General features: G+C 38.2%; 1 protein-coding gene across 1 annotated transcript; it reads right to left on the minus strand.

Annotated features, from left to right (window-relative positions):
• Nucleotides 1-9,336: 9,336 nt before the first annotated feature.
• On the minus strand, nucleotides 9,337-10,129 carry LOC122075589 (40S ribosomal protein S16-like). Its single transcript, XM_042640662.1, has one exon. The coding sequence runs from the start codon at nucleotides 10,035-10,037 to the stop codon at nucleotides 9,606-9,608; it is 432 nt and encodes a 143-aa protein (XP_042496596.1). The 5' UTR covers nucleotides 10,038-10,129; the 3' UTR covers nucleotides 9,337-9,605.
• Nucleotides 10,130-13,885: the final 3,756 nt, after the last annotated feature.

Below are 13,885 nucleotides of genomic sequence, written 5' to 3' on the forward strand. Positions count from 1 at the left end.
GATACGGATCTCTTGATACCAATATTAATAGAGAGTGGATCTGGTTCTCGTACATGACTGATCCACATATGAAATCTATACAAGAAAAAGCTGGATGATTGATTTCATGTATGTGACTTAAATCGTATAAGAATGGTTCTCGTACAAGAATGATCCACATTCATATCAATAACCAAGATCACACTAATATAAGCCCTTTGGCTAGCATTTCCTTTTCTACAATTTCATTTTCACTCACGAAAGATTTTCTAAACCCAGTCCAAAGGGTATTTCCATGCCGACAACCAAATTTTGCCAATAACGATTATACATATCCTATGGTTGGCATTTCCCTTTCTAAAATTTATTGCAAAAGTCTCTTTCATGTAATTCCTCATGGTTCCTCTCACATTTAAAATAAAAGGTGAGGGTTGTTGGAGCCGAATGGTAGGGGGAGCAAGTTAATGATGTCAAACGGTCAGTTCGGTTCAGTTTTGATTGAGTTGAATCGATTTCAGTCTAAGTGAGTGAGACCAAAATCAAATTGTAAAGGAACCTTAGTCTTTGGTTGATTTTGATTTTAGTTTCATACGGTTAAAATTTATTTCAGTTTTTCAATATCACATTAATAAGGGTTTAGATCTATTTGTTTTCAAGCTTGAATGTAAGGGTGTTAATCAGTTTGGTTCCAATGTAGATAGTTTGATTCGGTTTGGTGCAAAAATTTTTAGGTAAAACTAAAATCGAATCATTTAATAAACAATTTCATATATTAAAACCAAAACCATTTATAAATTGTTTTCTAATTTTTTTATTCAAATAACTTCTTTACCTCTTAAATTTGTAGTGAACTGGATGTAAATTGTAAAATTGAATTGAATTCTTTATTGTTATATGTATTATTTATTTATTTTTTATTTTTTTATAGTTGTTTAAAGTAAACTTAATTTTTTTATGGAATATATATAAGCTTAAAATTGAATGACTTAAACTCACTATGTATATGGTAATTGGTTTAACGATTTATTTAAACGGTTGACCACAATATAAACTTTAAAACCAAAACAAGATCACAGTTTCAATATTAAAACCAAAATCGAACCATTCAATAAATGGTTTCGCGATTTCAATGTAGATGGTTTCCATTTCAAATTCACATCCTTTTTTAAACCACAATGAAACGTTACATTCATAACCCGTAGTTAAGAAAGATTCGGTAGAAACACTTTAAATCATCTTCTCCCAAGTGAAACAAGTAAACAACTAAGAATATGAAAATTGATTTGATGTGCTTATATTGTAATCGAAATAAAGAGGAATAAATTGTACGGTGAAGATAATTAATATTGAAATCAATGGATAGATATTGTAGAAAAATAATTGTTATAGATTTATCACTCTGAAGGAAAGATAATTGTTGGAATCCTACCTAGGCCTGCATGTGAGAGGTTGGAGGGAAAATCGTTAGAGAGAACCCAAATCCAAAGATAACTAATATTGAAATCAATATATAACTAATAAGTGAGAAGATAACTATATCGAAATCACACAATAAATTTCTTACTAAAAAAAATCATTTAATAAATCCTATTATCAAATCATTCATTTAACTATCCAACTTACTTTGTGTAGTAACAAGCAGATCAATGGAAACATTGTTACAAATCAATTTCTCTATTCATAACCTCATATCATTGACTCGTAACAATTTTCTATACAACAAAAAACCTTCCCACTAATATTAAAATCAAAGGATAATTAATTCACTTATTCACAACTTAATATTTTTTAAATCGGTTTCATTTGATTCAGTTTTCAATTTGGGTATTGGTCAGTTCTATGAGATCCAATTTGCATCCACACATCATACCCCAATCCAAAACCAATCCAACAAAGATCAATTTAGTTTGATATGATATTTTTTGGTCGATTTCATTGAATCAGACAAGGTGTTGACACCAAGGATTTGGGGGATGGTATCAGTATCGATATTGGCCGATACTAATCTAGTTTGGTGGAATAGATCGGTTTTGCTCTTACTTTTTATTAAAAAAATATATATATACTAATTTTTTTACTATTTTACCCTGAAATGATGCGGATAACCAATCCGGATCGGTCAGAGATCGATTTTAACCGATACCAATCCAATACAGCCGATACGAGACCGATACTTGAAACCATGGTTGGCACCCCTAGGGTCAACCAAAGGGAGCGTAGAACATTGTATGGACGGAGAATGGCACTCTCTGTGTCTCTCTCTCTCTACCTCTTTTCATCATTAACAAGTAGCAATGACGAGCAAGGGACAAAAGAAGTCCAACTTCTTAGCAATGGAATGCCATTGCCGTTGCTCGCCTCTGCCATGTGCATCTTGGCTCCCTTGATGACAACTAAAATTTCAGGCCAACTAATTATTGGTGTACGATGTCTTGTTTTCCGTCAGAGTTTAATCCAGGGAGTACTGGTGCAGCACCTCGACAGGCAGGATGGCGGTCCTACTAGCCAGTTAGTCGGCCGTGGGGTTGCAAGGGGGGCAAGAGGCCCCCCTGCATAGTAGGGGGCGCCCCCCGCTCGAATTTTTTATTTAAGGGCAATTGTGTACTTTTCGGATTAGGGTTTTTTCGCTATATATTTGTAACGAGGGTTTCTTTCTCTGTAATGCAAGCAATACTGAGAGGTGTGAGGGACAAGCGTTGTAACCCTATTCTCCATTAATAGTGAAGCAGGACCTCATCTCACCGGGAACGTACACAATCTTATCGAACCTCGTAAATCTGTGTGCATTGTTTGTTCTTGTTTTTCCATTATCTTCTGCATCGTTTTAGGATTGCGTTTCTACACTAACCAATCTTTTGGGTGGGTTATTGAAGGTTAACCCCTCTCTAGTAGGCTTTTTTTTTTAATTATTATTATTATTATTATTAGATTAAGAAAATTATTTTCTACCACCCATGTTTTCAAACCTTATATGAGATACCACCCTAAAGTGTCAAAAATATCAACCGTACCCCTAAAGTCTAACACCGTTAATTTAGAAATAAAAATTACCCTTCGACACTAGCAGGATTAATAGACAGCTAGAGGAGCCTCCTGGTTCAAGAGTTCCTCCCGTTTTAATGAACAGAATTTGATTTACCAAAAAAAAAAAAAAAGATCTCAAAAGCAAAGAAAATTAGTAGATAAAGAAATCATACTAACCGTAGGGGTTCACTTGAAAGCCTTCCAAGGCTAAGTGAAATTTCCAGTTCTTCAATTTCTTGATTGGTAGGGACTGTATCTGCAAATATCTTAGCTTCTTCTTGCTGTACCATGTTCGTGAGATACAATCGGAGAGAATGATATTCTTTCATCATTTTTAATAGATTCATCTTCAATACTTCATTTTCTTCTTTCACTTTGCCCATTTCAGCCCTTGTAGATTCAAGTTGCCATTGAAAGTCGCCTTCAAAGCGTCGCTTGCGTCGGACGTATGGTCGCTTTCAAATTGTTGCCTGAGTAGGACGAGAGATGCAAAGGAAAAAAGTTTCAGAAGGGAGTTTGAATTGAAATCCCTAAATCGATCGAAGAAGGGGATTTATGGCTAGAATCCCCAATTCGTGTCGTAGAAGAAGAGGGTTTGAACTGAAATCCCTAAATCAATCGAAGGAGAATGGGTTTTATGGCTAAAATCCCCAACTCGCGTTGGAGGAGAAGGGGGTTTCACCTGAAATCCCTAAATCAATTGGAGAAGGGGAAAGATTCTTTTCAATCATGTGGGGTGAGTTTTTTTCACATTATAGAGTAAAATATTGAAGGGTACACTTGTCATTTAAAAAACATCAATGGTGCCACATCATCAATTGACGCTTGTGAGCTAACAGAATGAATTTAACAGACATTATTTTTTTGAAACAGGGTATGCACTAGATATTTTTGACACTATAAAGTTGCATCTCATATAAGGTTTGAAAACAAGGGTGGTACAAGATAATTTTCATTAAGATTAATGTTTGAAGCTCATGGTAGGAATTGAGCACATCTCTTGTAACTATGAATTTGAATTTGGTCAAATTGTCACAAGTTATGAATTAAGCCCTCCAAGATAAATCAAATCTTGCATGAAGCAAGCAATATTGATAATCTCCTTTGGAACAAACAAAATATGAAGATAAATACAGGATATCCTCCAAGATAAATCAAATCTCCAATGATGAATATATAGAGCCATGTTGAAGATAAGAGACCACATCTTTGTCCTTCAGATAATAACTCAAGTATAGCTGACCCCATAACCATGGCTTCACCAATAATGGGTTTTTTGAAGGTATATGGAGAAGAAACGGAAAATCATCAATGCCCAAGATGATATCGAATAATGTATTAGGTTCCCAACACACCCACATTTTAGCAATTCTATCTTTTGGGTCTGTTGTGCCCTGTTTAAAGCTAATGTAGGTGCTCTCATTCTCTCTTTGACATAGGGGGATTTAAGGGTGTTAATTCAATGCCGATATCAAAACCATACTGAAGGAGATTCAGTACAATATCAGAATGACAAAATGATATTTTTCTCGGCATGGTATGGTATAGTATCAATATTTAAAACAAACCATTCAACACATACCGAACCATATCGATTTACCAATACCATATCAAATACCAAAATCATACCCAATACCATACCAAATTACTGAATATATGTATACACATAAAAGGCTAAAGAATGGCGAAAGGATGGCAAAAGTATTTTACCAGAACCGAAAAAGGAGGAAAGGGTGCAAATGGAAGAAAATACTGATACTGAGAAGATGAGAGCTATCCGTCATAAACTACACCATAACACCCTGGAGAAAGAAACATAGCGACAAAGAAAAAGAACAAGAGGAAATGAGAAGACAACGGCACATATAGTAGAACATGATGACAGACGGGAATGCACAATGGAAGATTCCATTGGGAAGGGAAATAAGAAATTTACTAGAGTATGGAGAAGACATGAAAAGAAGAAAAGATGATCTTAAACCACCCTATATACAACGGTGTTGGCGCTTTACTTAAACAAGCAACGGTTGAGTCCAAACAAGCAAGAAGATGCACGTACTAATCAACCAAGCAATGGCTGAAATAGCTGCTTTATGATCACTCTCTCCCGATGGTCAAGCTGATTGTAGACCACCCTCCCCTTGCTCGGTATGGTACATTTTGATATTGACCCTTGGCCTGTTGTACTGTACCAAGACCATACCAAATGATGTACCAGTTGAAAACCTTTATGGGGTTTGGGGAAGGCCACCTAATATTTGTCTTCGTCAATTGACAACAGCAAACACCCAACTCTCTCATCTGGCACCCTCTCCGTACCACCAACCAAAGACCAATGGAGATTCAGAGCACAGACCTTCCGTCTTGCTCACTGGCCTAAGTACACTGGTCCAATATTTCATCCATGACCCCTGTACAGTGTCCCATTATTGATGATGCCATTACAGCAGCGGACAGAGGTTGTACTCCCTCTCACAGTTCAGTCATGGCCTGTCTACAGAGAAAACATAAACTGTAAACGCGTTCCATGACCCTCATACTTCTGCAACTCCAGACAACAACAGGAATTTCTTCGGCAGCAGATACCAAAGCTACTAACTTGCCTGATCAACTAGGATTTGGTAGACCCTTCAAATTCGAAAACCACCAACCAGGTTTCAAAGGCCAACTTCCAACAGCCTACAAGGGAATGGAAAGGCCCAGAATGTTGTCACAAAGAACTCTTCCAAAAGCACTATAACTAATTCCGGCTAAAACTAATCCCAGCAAGATTACTTGTATTCCCAAACTGAGCTATAGAAGCAGTCGAAGCATGATACCCGCTTTTACAGCCTAGTCTTCTCATCAGCAGACCTCATCAACACAGCAGTTCCTTCACCCCACTGGGTATTAACTGGTGTTTCCCAGAAGGCAAGTTCATGGGGTGAATGGTCGCCACTGGAAAAAAGGGTTCCAAGGAAGCCAATCATCAGGGACAGAAAACTTTGACTCTAAAGTGAAGCAAATTTATGTTGCTAAACCAGCTTTCCTGGTGGGAGCCTTTTGACTACGAAGATGAATCCAAATAGTTTTGGAGAACACGTTTGGAACATCAAATGGAGATTCAAAAGGTATAGCGTCATGACAAAAATTGAAATGAAACTTAGTTCACAACTTATTTTGTCACCGGGTAGGTGACATTCAGCTAGACTCCGGAGCAGATGGAGAAACTCAGTCGAATCTTGGATACTCATTACCGAGTGTCAACAACCAAAAATGGTCACCTCATTGTATTTGGTTTAAGTAATTTCTAATGATTCATTTAAACCAAAAATTGAAAAAAGTTCTAATAATTCATAACTGTAATTGTTCTTTCAGAATGCTAATTTTTCAGGCCAGCACTCAAGAACTAAACATAGCTTCACTTCCATCATATCATTCGGGTTTTGCAAATTTTACAATGCGAAAGAAAATGAAATTAAAATAATACTAACACAAAAACTACCATAATAATTACCAACAATGATTGTGTAACTAACCATAATGCATTTCGAACTTGATAATTAAATTTTACTATATTCTGCAACCAAATTCATATTAGACTGAATGAAATGGTATAAGATCGCCACAATTAGAAAGTTATTCTCCTGGCAAGAAGTGAAAAATCAGCACACCATGACTAACTGTACACAATTCATGCAGTCTCCATATTTGATTAGATCACCTTAAGTTATCTTTGCCACATCGCTTCGAGTTCAAGCAGAGAATTCCTAGCAGAAGCAACCTTTTATTAAATTCTCAAGTGACTATCCAATCCAAACTTCACTTTTGCTATCATGGGTTCTAAGGAACGACCATCCAGGAACATCACTTCCCATAGAAGATAGGGCTTTACTGTGACAACCCCAAAGGCCAAAGAACTGAATTTGCACGGAGAACGATGGGAAATTCCTATTAAATTATCAGCAAATCCAATCATATAAAGGCTAGACTTTATGTAGGCCTGGTGCCTTGCCTACTTTCATCCTCTTCATGCTTCTTTCACTTTAGACACCCTAATTTTGCGCTTACATCTACGACATGTCATGTCTCGGTGCATAATGCAATCTTTCAAGGTGCTATTGCTCGAGATGACTTCATTTAGTAGGCTATAGAAATAATCTTTCCATATCTCCATAATGTCATCATCCCTTATCACTACTCCGCCATCACTTTTAATACATTTAACATGGTCAAGGTCTCTACTCTTCCTTTCTCGCATTTTATCTATCTTATAAATAGCTTTTCCCCCGTCCTTTATGCTCAGATTGTTATAAAGAATATCATATTTCTTCTCCCTTGCTATCCCCACTACTTACTTAGCTTCATTTCCGACAAATTTATACCTTTTGAAGCCCTCCATCTTCTTGGTTTTTACCAAGTCTTAAAACTAGCTTTCTTAGTCTTAATGGCTGCTTGAACTTTATCATCCCACCAACAAGTCTCCCTAGGGTACGACATATTCCTTTCGATTCCCCTAGAACCTCTTTAGCAACTTTCTTTATACGAGATGCTATCTTGTTCCACATCGTATCAATGTCTCCCTCAACATCCCAATTTCCTTGTTTGATGGCTTTATTAGTAAATGACTTCAAGGAATCGCCTTTTAAGCTCCCCATCATATCTTAGGGCAAATGGGCTCTCCTATCTTATGGTTCTGTGTATTGAGGCAAAAATCCAAGTCCACCAATCTATGTTGAGTGGTAAGGCTCTCCCCCAATATAACCTTACAATCCTTACAGAATGGTTTGTCAAACCTTCTCAATAGCAAGAAATCTGTTTGGCTGGAATGATGCTCACTTTTGTAGGTAATAGTATGCTTTTCCCTCTTCTCAAAGAGAGGGTTCACAATGGATAAATCATGAGCCACAACAAAGTTTAAAACTGATATTCCCTCCTCATTCCTCTCTCTAAGACCATATCCTCCATGAACATCTTCTAAGCCTCTACGTTCTTGCCCCACATGACCATTCAAATCTCCTCCTATGAAAATCTTTTCTCCTTGACTAACACCTTGCACTAAATCATCTCTAACACTTTGCATTAAATCATTTGTCAGTTCCTAAAATTGTAACTTACTACTTTCATCCAATCCTGCTTGGGGTCCATACATGCTAATTATATTCACAACCACTTTCTCCAACACAAGCTTGATGAATATAATTTTGTCTCCGAACTTTTAACCTCCACCACATTATTCTTAAGATCTTCATCTACTACTATGCCCACGCCATTTCTATTCCTTTGATCTCCCATATATCATGGTTTAAAGTTGTTCAACGGCTTTGCTTTTTAACACTTCCATCTTGTCTCTTGAATACAAGCAATATTAATCCTTCTTCTCTTCATAACATTTATCAACTCTAGGCTCTTACCCGTTAAGGAACCCATGTTCTAAGTTCCTAATCTAATCCTACACTTAAGGACTAGCTTCTTTACTCACACTTGTCCATTGTACGAGGGCCCTTGCCTACTCAACACCGCATCCAGGTTACGACGTAGTGCGTCGCTTAAAGGGGACACTCTAGCATAGGGTAGAAAGGATATAGGTAGGCAAGTAGTAAATTTCTCAAAGAATAGGATCCTCGCAAAAGGTGATCGGCTAAATATAATATGGTGTTGGCTGCCTACCTAATGCACCAAAAAATATATAAATACCATAAACATACGGGGCAACCCTAATGCATTAAACAGACAAAGGTGATTAGATTGGAAGAAGAAAAAAACTCTAAATTGTAAATCATCATTGAATGGGGGGAAAAAAAAACAAAAACAAAAATTATTAGACTGGCCAAAAAAAAAAGATGATCGTGTACCTTAGGTTATACTCAATATTTCTTGTTAACATTACTTAACAGAACATCTTGCTGAATATCTGGTATGTGCTAAAAATACATCCAGCATCTCATACACCTTCAGCAGCTGTCTACATAGGCTAGTAATAAGCAATAACCCAAAACAAATTTTTCACCTCTACATCAAATACACTACTGAAACCTTAAGCTACTGCCTCTAAAAGTTTTACATACGCTCAACTCAACCAATCCTCTTCCCAACTAAATGCAACTTAATGGGTTCGGTAACATGAATCCTATTTTGACATCCTAACCATAAATCCTTACGGAAAACATTCATCAACTCAAGATAAAGGATATTCAAAAGAGTTCATTGCATCACCTACAATAAACGGCATATAATTTACACAAATCCTAACAATCAGCAAACTCCGAAAAGCCTCAAAGCTCTAACCGTACAACCAAAGAACAAACGGGCAAGTTGTACTAACGTTGTAAAGCCTAAAGACGGGAATGGAACTGCACAAACAGTAGTAAATTTCTATTTAAATTCAAATCTCTAAACCACAATTCAACCATAAAGAAGAATGATGGACGATTTCCCATCACAAACAAAAATACTTACCATCCGAACTGCTAGGGTTTTTGCAAATATCTCAATAAAACAAAAACAGTGACCAACATTATAAACCTGTTCAGCAATGCTGCAACTAAAATATAACGCAAGCAAAATGTAAAAGAGATGAAAACCTCTCCGCTTTCATTCTCCGTTCCCTTACTCTTCTCCTCTCAACGGTAAGACTTCTGGAAACGAGCACGAGCTCCACGACCACCAAACTTCTTGGGCTCGCAGCGCCTCGGGTCAGCAACAAGGAGGGTCCTATCGTACCTGATAAGGATATCCTTGATTTCCTTCTTCGCCTGCTCATCCACGTATTTCTGATAGTATGCAACAAGGGCCTTGGCGATACTCTGGCGGATCGCGTAGATCTGCGAGGTGTGACCACCCCCACGTACCCTAATCCTCATGTCGACTCCTGCGAAGCGCTGACGACCTAGCAATAGGACTGGCTCGTATGCTTTGTAACGGAGAATCTCCGGCTCAACGAGCTCAATGGGGCAGCCATTAATCTTGATGAGGCCCCTGCCACGCTTGCAGTGGGTTACTGCAACAGCAGTTTTTTTGCGCCCAAAGCACTGAACCGAATCCGTGGCTGCCATGAAAGCGAATCTGTTTGTTCCTTTCTGCTCTTCAAAGTTCAAACCCTAACCTTAGCAAATTCAAGAGAGAGAAATTTGCAGAGTCGCTACTGTCAGATTTTATACATACTTACGCCTAGGGTTTTTGCGAGGAAGAAAAATTCCTCTGGTTACCGTTAAATTACTGATCTGCCCTCATTTATTTTTATGACTTGACGGATCCCTCATTGGACCGGACCTAGTTGGGGGTGTCAATCGGTTAGTTTGGACCGGTTTCAGTTTGATCTTATCAGTTTGATGTAAGAATGAATGAAATCGAAACATGAACCAACAAGGATGCACTGATTTAACAACTGCCTAGCGTATTGATGAGGTTGTGGTGCGCTAAGCCCAAAATCATTAGGAGATCTCGAGTTTGAGTCTTTTGGTTATTACTTAATGCATCGGTTTCATTTTGTTTTTGGTTTTTTATCGGTTTCTCTTATTAGTTTGGTCTTGATTTACCACGTAAATGTATTAAAGTATAGGAAAAATGTGTTTTTTTTTTTTAGGTTGGTATCGGTTTTTTATCAGTTTATATTGATTTTGGTTCGATTTTAAAGTTCAATTTGGTTTTTTATTGGTTTTAATATGGACTGATATGGTTTCATCTCACAAAACTTCAACCTGGAGCTCAAACCTGTTTAGATCTGATTAGGTTCCGATTGGTTTTTATCGATTCGTGCTAGGTTTTGACACCCTTATTCATAGGGATGTAAATGGATATCCATGCCACAAACCGGATTGTCATTCATTCGAGGTACTAGCAACTGCGCAGGGTGAAGAATGAGGTTGACATGAATTGGTATGCAATGGAATAAGCAAGACGGGCGGGCACTCCTATGACACGACTCATGAAGACCTCAATTGTAAGGCATATAAAGGCCATTTGTACGCCATGTTGGAAAGCCAGTGTTGAATAGATACTCATACACAGATGTAGACATGGCAGGTTTAATAGATTCCTTAAATCCTTTTTAATTCTTTTGCAACAATAGCTTTATTTATGGTAGTTGACGACTTGATGCATTGAAGGCCAAGTAAGAGATTCAATGCGTAACCAATCAAAGCATGGAAGCAAAAACAGAGTTGACAGAAATAGAGCGAAAGCTTATAGAGCAACATCAAGCGATCGTAGACAAGGAGTCTGTTCGAGCCAATCTAAATGAAAGAGGTCCGACTGTCAAACCTGATCCAGCCATAAAATATCAAAGAGAAAATTGCATTGCCACCTCCTGAACTTCGGTCGTTATTCAACGCCACCCCCTGAATTTTTCGAAACGCCAAAGCCACCCCCTAAAAATTAAAAAAATTTCAAATCGGTCCCTACTGTTAGCCGACCGTGAGAAATGAATGAAAACCGGTTAGTTTTTTTCTAATATACCCAAAATACCCCCACCTATTGTGAGAGGACAATATTGCCCTCTCCTTTATTTCCATCTCCTAAACCCATATCCCATCTCCCATCTCTCATCTCTCATCTCTCATCTCACTCCTCTCACTCACTCGGCCGGACAAGAAGAAGAAGACGACGACACCCCCTGCAACTCGATTCTCTTCCCTCCGGCGTCCGATTCTATTCCCTCCGGCGTGCGATTCTCCCCCCCTCCGGCGTCCGAACCTCTATCCCAAGGTATGTAGGGCTCAGCTTCTTCTTCTTCCTTTCTAATTTAGGGTTCTTCTTGTCAAGTTAATCTAGGGTTTATGCACTTTGGAGTGGGGAAAAAAGAAAGTAAAATTTTTTCTTGAAGCTCTTTGGAAGAAGACCTGTGAAATGGTTGTTATATGCAGTGAAGTTTACAAGTGATCCACTCATACAGAGCCCTTGTGGCAGACTGCTTGAGAAATGGTTATCTTCCAATTTATTGCAATGTTTGCATCATTGCACTATGCCGATCCTTAATAAAAAAGAAGTGGGATGAAATTCAATGAAAACATCATTATCTCTAGTAAACTTATTAACAGAGATCATATTTTTGTGAACTGATGGAACACACAAAATACTTGAAAGTTTAACAAGATAGTCTGATGAAGTAAAGGATGAGGAACCAGAATGAGTAATTTTCAATCCTTGGCCATTTCCCACAATGATTTGGTCAATACCAGAGTATGAAGTGCTTAATGCAAGGTTTCACATGTCTGCAATTAGGTGGTGATTACATCCAGAATCAAGAATCTAGCAAGAAGAAGAAGAAATATGAGAGAAAGTAATACCAAGAAACGCGTGGTTAAAGCGTTGGGGACAAGAGGATGCAATACGACCATTCTGTGTGCAGATCTGGCAGCATTGGTGTGGGAGATTTAAAAGGAAGGAGAAGAACCAACATCACCTGAGGCTGAAGAACCATTGTTCTGACGATACTGTCCATGAGTGGGAGTGTTGTCAACAGGAGCATGATTCTGATTATGAAATGTGTTGCAACCTCGGAAGTTACCAGATCGTCGATATTGATTTCAGTATCTGTTGTTAGAGCGATATGTGTTGGAGCGATTACCAGAACTAGAACGAGAACGGTGATTGTCGTCGGAGGAGCCGACAGAAGCCATATTCGCTGTAGAGATCGCAGCAGCAGCATCAGTCGAACTGGAGAGAAGATAACTCTCATGGCTTAGTAGTAAACTAGTGAGTTCAACAAAAGAAACGGGCTCTGCATGAAGGGGGATCGAAGCTGCAATGGTATTCGACACAAGACCCTAGAGGACTACAAGAACCATGTCCTCATCACTCAACGACTGATCAATGGCTGCCAAAGTATCTGCGACGGCACGAATCATGAGGAGATTTTCAGCATCTGAATCAGAACCCATCTGAAGCCGAGAGAGGTGTTCTTTCAGGTCCATTACGTGAGTCCACGAGGAAGGTGCAAAGATCCGAGCAAGCGTGATCCAAGCTTCATGAGCAGTGACCGCACTCAGAATGTGTGAAATAGCAGATTCAGAGAGGGACGAGATGATCCAGCTTAAAATAAGCTAGTTTTGGCAATCCTAGAGATCGGCAACAGAGGTAGCCGAAGGTGAAGCAGTTGCAGGTGAAGGTCGCGGGAAAAAAAAAGTGGGGGTATTTTGGGTATATTAGAAAAAAACTAACCGGTTTTCATTCATTTCTCACGGTCGGCTAACGGCAGGGACCGATTTGAAATTTTTTGAATTTTTAGGGGGTGGCTTTGACATTTCGAAAAGTCCAGGGGGTGGCGTTGAATAACGACCGAAGTTCAGGGGGTGGCAATGCAATTTTCTCAATATCAAATAGTAATAAGTGAGCGTTTTAGCGCATTTCTTTAGGCATTGGGCTAATCTTTCATAAGAAGCCACTACTCACTTTGAGTTTGGTACTTAGTCAACTAAATGTTGCTACACTCAATCACAATCCAGACTAGCACGCACTAACAAGGAATTCACTCCAAAGCCAGCTTTTGTTCTATACCCAACTACATGTTGTTCAATTCGTGTTTGTATCCATTTAGGAGAATTCATATTCAAAAAAATAGTTTCTGAAAACTATTCAAATTCGTTTGAAAGCTATTACGATGTGGATGCAGATATTTCACTTTATGACCATACACATCATCCACTCATGGAACCTCCCTCTATCTCTTTTCCCCCCTTCCCCTTGAGAGATTGTATACTTTAACCTTTGTTGGGCTTGTCCCTTTGTTCGGCCTCATGCCTCCTTCTCTTTTGCATAGTTCTTTCTTCTTCTGGGTTAATATATATTTTATTCATCCAAAAAAATTTATTTTTAGTTTTTATTATAAAAATATAATTAAAATATTAGTTTTATTATTATTTGGGAGAAATTTGAGGCTTTCCTCCAATGCCATTTTTTTATT

This window comes from Macadamia integrifolia, chromosome 4 (assembly GCF_013358625.1).
Source record: "Macadamia integrifolia cultivar HAES 741 chromosome 4, SCU_Mint_v3, whole genome shotgun sequence".
In the NCBI taxonomy this organism is placed as follows: Eukaryota; Viridiplantae; Streptophyta; class Magnoliopsida; order Proteales; family Proteaceae; genus Macadamia; species Macadamia integrifolia.

Coding starts and splice junctions, on each gene's coding strand:
- LOC122075589 (XM_042640662.1), bottom strand. CDS start 10,037: ATGGCAGCCACGGATTCGGTTCAGTGCTTTGGGCGCAAAAAAACTGCT.